This window comes from Chanodichthys erythropterus, chromosome 9 (assembly GCF_024489055.1).
Source record: "Chanodichthys erythropterus isolate Z2021 chromosome 9, ASM2448905v1, whole genome shotgun sequence".
In the NCBI taxonomy this organism is placed as follows: domain Eukaryota; kingdom Metazoa; phylum Chordata; class Actinopteri; order Cypriniformes; family Xenocyprididae; genus Chanodichthys; species Chanodichthys erythropterus.
This window is the reverse complement of record NC_090229.1, coordinates 38,837,445-38,849,974: the sequence shown is the minus strand read 5'-3', so window position 1 is coordinate 38,849,974 and position 12,530 is coordinate 38,837,445. Positions and strand designations below refer to the sequence as shown.

General features: G+C 39.9%; 1 protein-coding gene across 2 annotated transcripts in view; it reads left to right on the top strand.

Moving 5' to 3' along the window:
* LOC137027392 (serine/threonine-protein kinase WNK2-like) overlaps window positions 1-10,747 on the top strand; it is an 88,400-nt gene extending 77,653 nt beyond the window's left edge. For both annotated transcript variants that reach the window (XM_067395544.1, XM_067395543.1), the window contains 2 exons: window positions 4,977-5,251; window positions 8,591-10,747. In XM_067395544.1, coding sequence (XP_067251645.1) covers window positions 4,977-5,251; window positions 8,591-8,932 — 617 coding nt within the window. In that variant the 3' untranslated portion in view covers window positions 8,933-10,747. The remainder of the gene's footprint in view (window positions 1-4,976; window positions 5,252-8,590) is intronic.
* The last annotated feature ends 1,783 nt before the right edge of the window (window positions 10,748-12,530 follow it).

The window sequence follows — 12,530 nt, the reverse complement described above, 5'->3', positions numbered from 1 at the left end:
CAAAGAGGGCCTGGCTTCCTGACCACTCTGGAGAAGAACGTCAGTCCGAAACTCCTAACAAACTTGCGCTAGAAAAATCGCATCTTGAAGAAGAGAAATCTGCGAGGTGATGGCACGTCCTTTTGAGGCACCAGCAATGCGCGCCATGGAGGGAAGCAGTAGTGCCATCAGCCAATGAATCGGTGTAATTCTATGTGTTTCAGACAATCGGCACACTTGGAGGGTGTTCGCATAATGTGTTATGTAACTGATCCTACTTGACTCGGTGCGAGCGGGAGTCAAAATGCCGTCTCCGGCATGGGAGGCGGGTGTGCTAACAAGGATACTAAGACTGCAATCTCTAGCGACAGTCGCTAGTGCTCCTCTTGAGGCCAAGGGAGTGAGTTTTACATGCACAGCTCTTACCAGGGTCTTTCTTGAGCAGTGAAATGATGGGAAAATATCAGTTGGTAAAACATCCAATGAAATATTTGCATCAAAAGACATGGATTATTTGGAATGGTTGTCAATGCAAAAAAAAAACAAAAAAAAAAAAAACGAACTTTTGCCAGCATACTGATGTAGTTACCAGTTAAACCAACTAAACCCCTTGGAGTGATTGAGGCAATTTTACAGTTCTGTAAACGTAAATGGGTTTCATGTGTGAAAGTGGCTAATGATACATAAGACTTATGTCAATTCCAGAAAAGCATTCCCATTGTTAGAAACACACAGGCACATGTACACACTTCCACATCTACATTAACCACTGTTTTCTGAGACGCTTGACCCGTTTTGTGGTGTGTTGCTGATATGATGCTTGTTGATGGGGTACTGATCTGATCGCTGCCTGTGTCGGCTGTTACACCTGTCTCTCTCTCTCTTTCTCTCTTTCTCTCTCTCCCTCTTATATTCATTTCTCCACAGGCTGGACCGTTTACCACCAAACATCCGAGCGAATCACCTATAAATCTAGTAGCAAACCGCGCACTAGATTCCTCAGTGGACCCGTGTCTATGTCCATCTGTTTGTATTTGTTCTACTTTTCTTCTATTACTCATAATTCCTCTCCCCCGTTTCTTTCTGCTCTTCTCTCGTGATTTGTTTTGGTTTTTCTGTACTGCATTTCTCATATGTTGCCATCCACTAACACACACTCATTCAGTGATCATTCTCAGCCATTTAATTTCCATCTTCATGTCAGGTGGCACTTTCCATGAATATGGTACAATATACCACAACTAATAAAAAGTCAAAAATTTCCCATTTTGGAATTTGTGCCTCTACAACCCAAGTGTATCCTATTCTTGGAAAGAGCTGGATGTCTACCCGTCTGGCCTTCAATTTGTCTTCTTTACAAACGCTTTGTGCTGGGCTGCAGCTTTGACCGATAACGTGAGCTGTCTTCCCCCAAACATGGCCATTCCCAACATTTAACTGAAAGCAGAGAGCGTGTATGGATTTGTCTGCCAAAGCTTTTGTATCGTCTCTATGTATATGTGCCTTCTTTTCTTTCGCTCTACGTAAAACCCCAATGAGACGATGATTGACGTGCCGTCTCATGTTTGGAGTCGGAAGACGAGCATGCCAAGGGCACAAGCAGGTTGCTGTGGAAACCATCAGGGCTGTATTTTGAATTTTTTACCTCACTTCCTGTTCTTTGGCTGTCACCTGCATGATTCTAATATGACACTGTCCCAGATGCATATTATATTTACCCTGTGTTTCTGTTACTTTTGGCTTGTAGTGTTTTGTTCCTCTAGGTGAGGGTTCATTTTGGACAAAAACATGAATTTCCCCACCAGTACATCATAGCTGTGATTAGGAAGCCAGTTTATTTTTATACTTGGTTTCCCTCCTTGTCAAACTTATGATTTAATCATTATTCTAACCTTCACTGTGTGGAAAATTTCCTTTTATTTCTGCTTTTGTAATTTATTAGTGAAATTTAAAATTCGGCATGCAGCACTTTAGTTGTATTCATGTTTCGGTAGTTTTCCTTTGTTGAAAAAGCTTAATGGAAATTCTGTTTAAAATATTCCACTGTATAAATAACTCATGCCGTCTCTGGGATGGATAAAGTATTTTTTATGCATCCAGATGTTTGTTGTTTGGTTTTAAATGGTGATGCATTTAACTCTTTCCCCGCCAGCCAAAGTTCCCAGCCAGCGGCAGCATTTTTGATCATTTTCACAAAACTTTCATGGCCCCCATTATATTTTGTTGTATGAATATATGAACATGCAATATATCAAAAGAAAAAACAGAACTCCTGCTTTTAAATGAAAAAGCAATTTTATTCTAGATTCAGGGATTCTTTTTATCAACACGTTGAATATGTGTAAGCAACATTTTTAACAAAAAGCTGAGAAAATCAAGTCTTTGTCAAAGACTTCATCAGAATGGGATTCAGAACGATGATCAGAAACACAGATGGAGTAGATCTGTTTAATGTTTAATGATCGCATTATCTTAAATCTGTGTCAGCAATGCTTCTATTGCTTGTTTCTGCTTCTTCATCTGTGTTTTGATCTGGAGATTCTGTACTCCTTTCAGAAGCTGTTTAATAGTGCCCCCTACCATATAACAGTGAAAACGAATTTTCAGAAAAACTTATCATTGGTGGGGAAAGTGTTAAAAGTGGAGGTTTAGGAGGAGAACAGTTCAGTTTTAGTCTTACATGCTCAATATTTTCACTCACGGCCACAAATGTGTACTATATATGATTGTAAGCAACAGAGCAATGATTCAATTAGTTAGTCTTGACTTTTAAAGACCCTGTGAGATCAAAATTAGATTAGATTTTCATGGCTTTTAGTGCATATCTTTTAGCTCTGAGGTTATTTGCTCTATGTGAAAGTCATGTGAAAAAGAAAGTACACCCTCTTTGAATTCAGTGGTTTTATGTATCATCCTGTCTTTAGCAGGTCTTAAAATGAGGTAAATACTGCCTCAGATGAACAACAACACATAACACATTACACAGTATCATTATTTCCAGTCTTCCCAGGAGAGGACATCTCAGCAATTCACCCCAAGGTCAGACTGTGCAATGCTCTGAGAAACTACAAAACATCCAACAGCAACACCTCAGACTCTACAGGCCTCATTTAAATGTTAAAGTTCATGATAATACAATTGGTAAAAGATGGGACAAGTATGGCATGTTTGGAAGGGTTGCAAAAAAAGCATAGCAGCACGGCTTAGGTTTGCAAAGTTGCATCTGAACAAACCAGAAGACTTCTGAAACAAGACAAGACCAAAGTGGAGATGTATGGCCATAATACACAGAAAAGTAAGCACAAGCACGCTGGTGGAGGGATGATGATTTGGGCTTGTTTTGCAGCCACAGGACCTGGGCACCTTCAGTCACTGAGTCAACCATGAACTCCTTTGTATACCAAAGTATTCTAGAGTCAAATGTGTGGCCATCTGTCCGACAACTGAAGCTTGGACGAAATTGGGTCTCGCAACAGGACAGTGATCCCAAGAACACCAGCAAATCTACAACAGAATGGCTGAAAAAGAAAAGAATCAAGGTGTTGCAATGGCCCAGTCAAAGTCCAGACCTCAACCCGACTGAAATGCTGTGCCGGGGCCTCAAGAGACCTTGAATTCCTGCAAAACTCATTAAACATTGTAAAGAAGAGTGGGCCAATATTCCTCCCCATCAATGCGAGAGACTGATTAAGTCATATAACAATTATTGCTGTTTAAAGTTGTTCTACAATCTATTGAATGGTGGGGTGTACTTAGTTTTTCACACATGGCTTCTCAATTAATTTAATCTTTTGTTAAATTAATAAATGGGTTAAATAAATTGGTTCTATTTACCTCGTTTAAAGACCAGATGTTTTTTTTTATTGTCCTGATGTGTAAAACCATAGAATTCAAAGAGGGTGTACTTTCTTTTTCACATGACTGTTCGTGGGGTCTTTAAAGTAGAACATTTTAGTCAAACAAGAGTGTTGGCCTCATTTAGAGTCCATGCTTGGTTTGTTCATACAAAAGGCCTTTTTAGCTCATGAGCCATTCAAACACATCACCCACTGACATCTCATGAGATCACAGATGAAGCCTCCCTGCACCTGATTCTGTATCTGTTCACTGATTGGTCGCTATGTTTTCCTGTGCAGCAGCTTGTCCAATGGGCTGTGCCGTGTGCTTTTCCCCACCTCCTAATGTCTCTGTCTTTGCTGTTTTGCTCTTGTAGGGTCCACTCTGAAACGACTATGTCTAGGGAAAGAGCGCAGCAGTAGTAAATATCCCACTCCTTTCTTCTTCGGTCCTAGTCCCTCCTCCTTTCTTTCTTTCTTTTTACTTGTAATTTCGTTTGTTGGCATGAGCAATCGCCTGTGTGATAAGAGCTTTTTGCAACAGCAGATTGTGAAATGTGTGTCACCATTTTGATTCTTTATATTCATTTGAATTGTTTTTTGTTTTTTTTTCTAGTGCATGTTTGATGCAGTCAAGTGCTTATTGAAACTTTTATGATTTCTGTTTTCCTGGTCATTTAAGTGCATATGTGTTTTGCTTTGTTCTTTGTTTGGTTCTGTAATCATCCGGCTGCTTGATTTTAGGCTAGAAACAAGTGCACAACAAGAAATAGACACAAACATACAATCAGATCCACACATTTCAAATACATACTCAGTGTCTGTTCTTACATGTACATTACTGAGGTGGGAACAAACCTTGATTTGGGTTAATTGGTGTTTTGACTCTTAAAGTGCATGTGTTATTCAAAAGTCTGACCCCAAACGTTTAGATAGTGTAAACATGTTGAAAATTTAATTAACTTTAAAATTATTGAATAAAGTCATTTTTGAGCAAATATTTACACCTCTAGTAATGAGTAACAGTTGACCATTACATTAACCACACTTAACTGCATAAAATTGACAAATCACATCATCTGTCAATGAGCAGCAGATTGGTTACAGAGAACTTCGGGGTGAATTTTCTGAGCTTAAGGTCTTTCTCTGTCTCTTTCTCAGGGTCTCATAATCCTGGTGCTTCATCATCATCATCCACGGTCATGCCGGCTTCATCGCCCCGGCCAATCACTGCGCTCGTTCAGGCTCAAGCCAACAACAGCAACAATAAGACTGGCACATTTACAGATGACCTACACAAGCTGGTTGATGATTGGGCGAAAGAGACTCTTGCCTCAGCCCCTCAGCCCCGCCCCTCTGTGTGTCAGATAAGACCGCAGAGATCTCATCACAATTTCCACACCAACCACACTCCAATGGCCAGAGTCCCCAATCAGGTACTATATTCTGTTTGTCATCCAGAACCTATTATGCTATTATTATCTTTCTTTAGTGTGAAATTCTGCTGTTTGTGCTTTGTAACTTTGCAGGGCTTTTTAATGCTCAAAGTCCTTCCAGCAGGAGTTATTCTCTATATCAGGACGTACTGTTTCTGCTCCCAGAAATGCCTCCATTGTAGTCTCCAGTTTTCTTTCAGGAACGAACACGTCACAATATTTATATAATTCATGGCCAAGGCATATGCAAAATAAAGGGACAGGGCCTGATTGAGTTAGTAGTGTGTTGAAACTAGCGTTTATGGCAAGGGGCGGGATATTACCCAAGCACGCTCAGAGCGTTTGACCAATCACATCACACTTGTCTAGCCAACCAATCAGAGCACATTGTGCTTTTCAGAAGGAGGGGCTTCATAGAGACAGGATCTAAACAGAGTGTTACTGAGAAACTGGGAAGAGAGGAGCTGCAGGTTACTTTAAATTAAGCCAACAAATCATTTTTTACAATTAGTATATGTTGTGTTTTATTAACCAGATGTGTTGTTATTGAGACAGCTAACTACAAACATTAACTCCAGGTAGACGGGGACCATGCTCTTAAAATGTGGTCAGAATTTTAAAGTTTCTCTGCAAAATTTTACAACCGATATCCAGTTATTCCAATCAGAATTTCGGGTTAAGGTGGAAGAGTTTGCCACTTCGATTTCAATCATGTCATGCAAATTCGCCACGCTGACCAAGAGAAAGCTGCTTGGTGTTTCATACATCTCTAAGCTATTGACAGTGGACCTTTTTTCAATTGAACCAGTTGTTTCGCAAAAAAGCTTTCAAAAGGCCACACGCTGGTGACCCCTGCTCATCAGAACAGTGTAAATACAACAAAACATCTCTGGTTACGAATGTAACCATGGTTCCCTGAGAAGGGGAATGAGACACTGCATCCTAGGATGCCAATGGGGAATGCCTCCAACATGACTGGTGTCTGAAGTACGTGTAATAACATGTGAATAACATTTGTCAGCAACAACCTATGACTTCACTACTGGTGTGACCAGAGTATAAAAAGGGCACCTTTAGTACGTCATCCACTTGTCTGAAGGAGACGTGGGCAGGCAGGCCTGCAGCATGGCAAATCAAAGCAGTGTCTCGTTCCCTTTCTCAGGGTACCATGGTTACATTTGTAATCCGAGATGTTTCCTATTGAATGGGAACTTGCACTGCATACTAGGATGCTAATGGGGAACAAATGCCCATTCTACCATGCTGAAGGAAGTCCGTGACTTCAATAGAACTGATCCAGAGACTAACAACACTCCACCTCAAAGAGATTTCTGCCAAGGAGGACAGACTGGTTGCCATACCACTGTCTATAGCAGAAAGATGCTGAAGTCAGAACGAGCTCATTACAGGGAGTGGAGGACCTTGCCCATAACCAGGAAGGTTCTACTCCATGCTCATCCTAAATGACCAATGGGAGGTACCAGCTAAGGCTAGCTACATCCATTGTACAACCTGTAATATGATTTGGTCTCTAGGCTTCAGCACTCAAGAGGTGCTGTACAACATGAGGTGTTTGTCAAAGGTGAACAGACCACTTCCTGTTGGAGCCCAAAAGAGCTCCAAGCCTTCCTTGGTCGGCAGATCACAAGAAAGTATAAGGGGGCTAGGCAAAAATGCTAACAGTGCCATTATAAATGCTCAACTGAGTCTCCAGCAACAAACCAAGCTAAGGGTACCACTTATATTCAACCATGAAAACATTGCCATTAAGGGGAAAGCTAAGCGCTAGCTGCAACCACTCAGAAACAAATGTCTTTTTAGGATCTCAAAAGTCCACACACTCCCGAAGGTGCCTTACAACAAAGAAGGTTTCAAAACTGGGGTGAAAAAATGACTTCCTATCGGGTTCTCGAGATTGAAAGAGCTGATCCCAGGAACTGTAGGACCCTGTTTTAAGACCTGACTCAGGGGGAGGATTTTACTCTTCAGTCAAACCCGAGGCGTAAACAAGTTCTCTAGACTCCAACACTCACAAAGGTGCCTACAACTAGGAAGGGTTCACAACTAGGGCAAAAAACACTTCCTGTCAGGTTTCAGAGATCACCAGAGCAGAACAGAAAGGGAAGGAATCTCATAAGACTCTCCTTTTGCTCCACCCACTTTTGCTCTGTGATTGAACCCACCTACTGCTATGTCGGTCGCAGGACCCGAACTGCGGGGTGCAGGCACTCTATTCTCATCCCTCTCTTGAATATCATAAAGAGCATGTTCGATTCCCTCGAGCAGAATGTTATCCGTTCAAAAGCCAGACTCTATCACTAATCAGGAATCATGCATATAACAGTCACAAACACATCACTATGAGTGCCTTTGACTCCCTTGAGAGCCGAACATGCTCAAGCAAACACAGACTACTGTCCCTCAGGTGAGAATGAAGAAAACTTTCAGTCTCTTTCAGTAAGTCTCACGAATGCATCATAAAGTACACCTCACAATGAGTGCATTCAGTTCCCTGGAGAGCTGAATGCACATGCTCCTTACCCAAACACATAAAGCACAGGTCGTGTAGTGTCATCTTTGATACAGAGTATCAAAACAGAGCGATCGTCTTCACATGTACATAAACAAACGGATCCTGAAGACAAGAAAGAGGATGACCTGTACTACAGGCACCCTATTTATACTCTGGTCACCCCAGTAGTGACGTCATGGGCTGTCACCGACCAATGCTATTGTTGTTTTTGCACATACTTCAGACACCAGTCATGCCGGAGGCATTCCCTATTAGCATCCTAGAATGCAGTGCGAGTTCCCATTCGAAAGGGAAACTTAGGCCAAACATGCATAAAAACACCTTTTACAAACCCATTGCAAATGTTTTATTGAAAGTGAAATCTTATCAAATGCAATCAACTACTATTAACTACTATTATTCATTTTAATTATACTAATGTCTCATTAAAACGTCTACAAATATATAAACTGACCAGAGATCAGGTAAAAACCATAGACGCATGATTCATGGGTTCACAGAGATCATCGCCCCCCAGTGGTGAACCACTGAAATTTCAAAATGTTTTGTGAAGTTATGACGTAATGAAGCCTCTTTTACTGATATCATGTGACTTTTGCAGTTCCAATACGCGCTCTGAACCACTTATTCGAAACAAAAGATTTGTAATGGTAGCTTCATGAATCAGTGTTTCGAAAGAGCCCTTCACTACGAATAACGATGTGAAATGCGGATGTCCAAAGCAAAGTGAATAAACTAGTTTTAATCGGCTCACCTTTTTAAATGTTATTTTCTCTCTTTCTACCTCTCTCTCTCATCTCTTCTAGATAAAAGGCTCAATCCCTCCGGCGGCTGTGAAGCTCCATCTACCCCTGTCCTGTCCTCTGTCAGCCGCTCTGGGTCCTATCATGCCTCACGGCATCACCAGCACCCCGTCGCCCGTCCTCCAGCGGGGCGGATATCTGATGCCCGTCACCCCCTTCGCTGGGATGATGCCCGCCCCTGTGTATCCACACCAGTGGTCCGGTTTGCCCAGTCCAGTAGGCATGTTTGGCACGGCCACGATGGTCCCGTATCCGACCATGGCCAGCCCGGCACTGCAGACGTTTCCTCTGGTGGTCAAAAGCCCAGACGCCCCGATGTGCCCCAGCAAAGCCAGGACTGCATGAGAGCGGCGCCCTGCGCTTCGAACACTGTTTTGCGTAAGGCTAATCAATGCAGATGGATAATCACGCAAACGTTTTCTTCTGGACGAGTTCTGCAACATGTTTTTAACTCTGCTTCAGGATCAAACCACAATCTCCCCTCTGTGTGTGTGCTTTAGTTCGCTGTTGGACGTACACACGTCTGAGCCTGTAAATATGAGGTGTGAGTTTGTGTGTGTGAATTTGGGCATGAGGAGTGTTTATCTCAGATCAGTCCTGTGGGCACCGCTTGCACGTTTGTTTGTTTTGACGTCTGAATTGAATCTGAATTGAGGTGTGTTAGTGTTAAGAGAGTAATGGCCTTCAATTCTACTGCCATAAAGAATCGTTTTGCTGATTGACTAACTTAGGGACGCATGAACGGGCATATTGGGCCTAATTATTGAAACACGAGCAGAATAAAGGTAGTTGTTCTTACCTAAATGGAAATTGAATTCCGCTCGTGTTTTATGAAAGAGTCCCAGTGCTCAGCATTGATTGTGGTCAGAAATAAGTCCTGCTTTCCAATAATACTCAGTTTAAAATGCATTTGCAGCACTTTTGAGTGTCTTTCATTGGCCGTTTACAGAAATATCCTGCGACCACAGGACCAAATCCCCACAATTCAGGATGATGTAGTGCCTTGATCGGTCACCAGTTTTCCCTCGAAAGGTATGAATCCGTTCTAAAGAAGAAGAAAAAAACATTCCTCTTCTGTTCCTATTGCAATGGTGTGGTTTATTATTTTCATAATCCTTTTTTTGCAGCCCGCTTTCAGTTAAAGCGAGTTTGCATTCAATAAACACAATCATTTGAATTATATACTACTAGTTAGTCTGCGCAGATTGATGAATGAATGCGGTTGATCTGATCGGTTATAGTCGATTCATAAGCAATACTGCACTAAGCACAGAGTCTCAAACGGATTTGAGGAACGACTGGTTTACATCGCGATGATCTGATGAACGATGCATGCCATCGAAGCGTCGCGGAAACCTAAATGTGCATTTATGTGCTCAAAGTGCGTAACGCAGGGACTGAATGCAGGTTTGACTTTGAATCAGTGTGTCAGATTGACATTGCATGCGATTCGACCTCCCTGTTACGTGCTGCATCAGCCCAACCCATAATGTGAACGCTAGCCATTGTTGAAAAACTACTTTACGTTTGACCATTTTATCAAAAGCATCATTTTATTTGCTTTGCATAGTGGCTGAGTTTATTCCTTCTTGCACAGTGTTAATGATGAGTTTTAATTTCTTTTTAGAGGGCAGTGCAATTGTTAGTTGTGACTCATATTTATTGTTGTTTTTCATAAAAGTGATTCAACCATTTGAGTTCTTGCTCACACAAATACACTTGTATCCAAAATCGACATCCCAACATAAACTCTGGTTTTATTTGTATGTTTGTATGATTTAATATTTCCGTTCTGTCGTTAAACTTTAGTCAGGGTTATATTTCTTCCTGATTTCACCCTGACTCACGCAACTGCCAAGCTGTGAACTGTACAGTCCTCTAGTATTTATTTTCTCAGAATTGTTTTGATGCAGCTTCTGTCCTGTAATGTGTTTTCCATCCGTTCGGCTGGATTTGTACAGGATGTTAATCGATGATCTGCTGCAGGAGAAACGTTTCCGAGAGGTTCCTGATATTCTGTTCTTGCTGATGATATATCTGGCAATAATTACTCCACTTTGCCATGTTTGTGACTCACTGATCTGATGTGGATTTCATTGGTTATGGACTGTGAATGATTGCTTCATCCTCTTCGCGTTACTTTGCTCCGCTCAGATACAAATGAAATGCACTCACAACACAAAGACTGTGTTCAAGTTTAATTAAGAATAAATAAATATTTTGTGCTTAATAGCTACTGTGTTCTTGTGTCGTTTTTCACAGGCATAGCCAGTGATTTTGAGGAAAAATCATGTTTTTACAGAAAAGAATGTGTTTTGTATGTTTAATATAAACCTTAAAGTCACAGCTGTAAAGAGAAAGATGTGGAGAAAACCACATTTCAGTGGAAAGGATGGATTCACACTTGTGAAATCGGCCACAGACACATTTATACTGTTTGAATAGGAACAGAAAAATATCAGTCGGGTGGCGATCATTAACAGAATAAACCCTAATATTGGCTCGTACCAATATGCTGCCTGATATAATAGATTCATGCATGCAAGATATGCATTTTCATTAAAAATGGACTCTAAACCTCACTGAAACATGGCACAAATTGTTATTTGGATCCTATTTCAATCGGACTGTCCTGACAAAATGAACAAGAAAAGGGAATTGGACTTTTGTGTCCATTTTTGTCATGGAATAAAAATTTTGTGAATGCATGTTATGGATCATACTGTTGACGATTCATCCATGTATGTGTTTTTTTTGTTTTTTTTTTTGTTTTTTTAATCAAAATGTCTTAAATGGATCTTTTGGTAAAATGTCGTGAACAGCATACTAGAGCAGGTGTCGGAAACATTATAAAATTAATCTATAATAAAATAAGATTTAACTAACTAATTAAATTTGATTGAAATATATTTTTAAAAATGAAATTTTATTTAAATGATTAATACATTTCATTAAAATTAATAAATTGATGATAAAAAATAAAATGATGTAAATAAAAAAAAAATATTAAAATAAGCATTTTAGGATAAATGAGTTACTGTATTAAATTATAAAAAAAAACAATGCAGTGAGAAGTTTTGAAATACAGTAAATCTAACTATTAATATCCAAAGTATTGTTTCTAACAGATGAAGATTGTGAAGATCAGAGAGAAAGAAAGACCCAGAAGAAGTATAAGAGATGGATGTGCAGAATGAAAGGATAGAAAAGAAAGAAGCTGAGAGTCTTCTGAAACTCACACTTTATACGCCGGGCCTCAGTGACCGGAGGAATACCTGCTGAAGTTCTTTGAGTTTCTTTGCAGCCGTTTAATGATGAACTCAACACAAACTGTTCCCTAGCAGGTCTGATTCAGTCACTACGGTCCTGGTAAAACACAGAATAACTTCATAAGCAGCTGTGGTTTTAACACCTTTAAGAGAATATTGCATTATCTCATGTCTGCAGAGATGGAAACAGACATATTACCTGTATTACCATGTGATACCAAGGTATATCACATGATCATCTCTGATGTAAAACACACCCGGCCACCAGAGAGAGAAAAGAAACACTTCAGAATAATCAAACATATCAGAGAATATGGTAGAATATAATGTAAATTATTAAAGAAATCAATAACATGTAAAATAATAATCATGCAACTTAAGGCATAAAAAGAATCTAGAATTCATAAAGAGGATAAAAAAATGAATGAAACTGAATAAACTTGAATTTGTTGTATTAGGTTATGTGTTGTCTAATATATATATATATATATATATATATATATATATATATATATATATATATATATATATATATATATATATATATATATATATATATATATATATATATATATATATATACACCCAGAGCTGGGTAGTAACAGATTACATGCGATCTGGATTATGTAATCAGATTTCACAAATCAAGTACTTGTAATTAGAGTACAGTTACT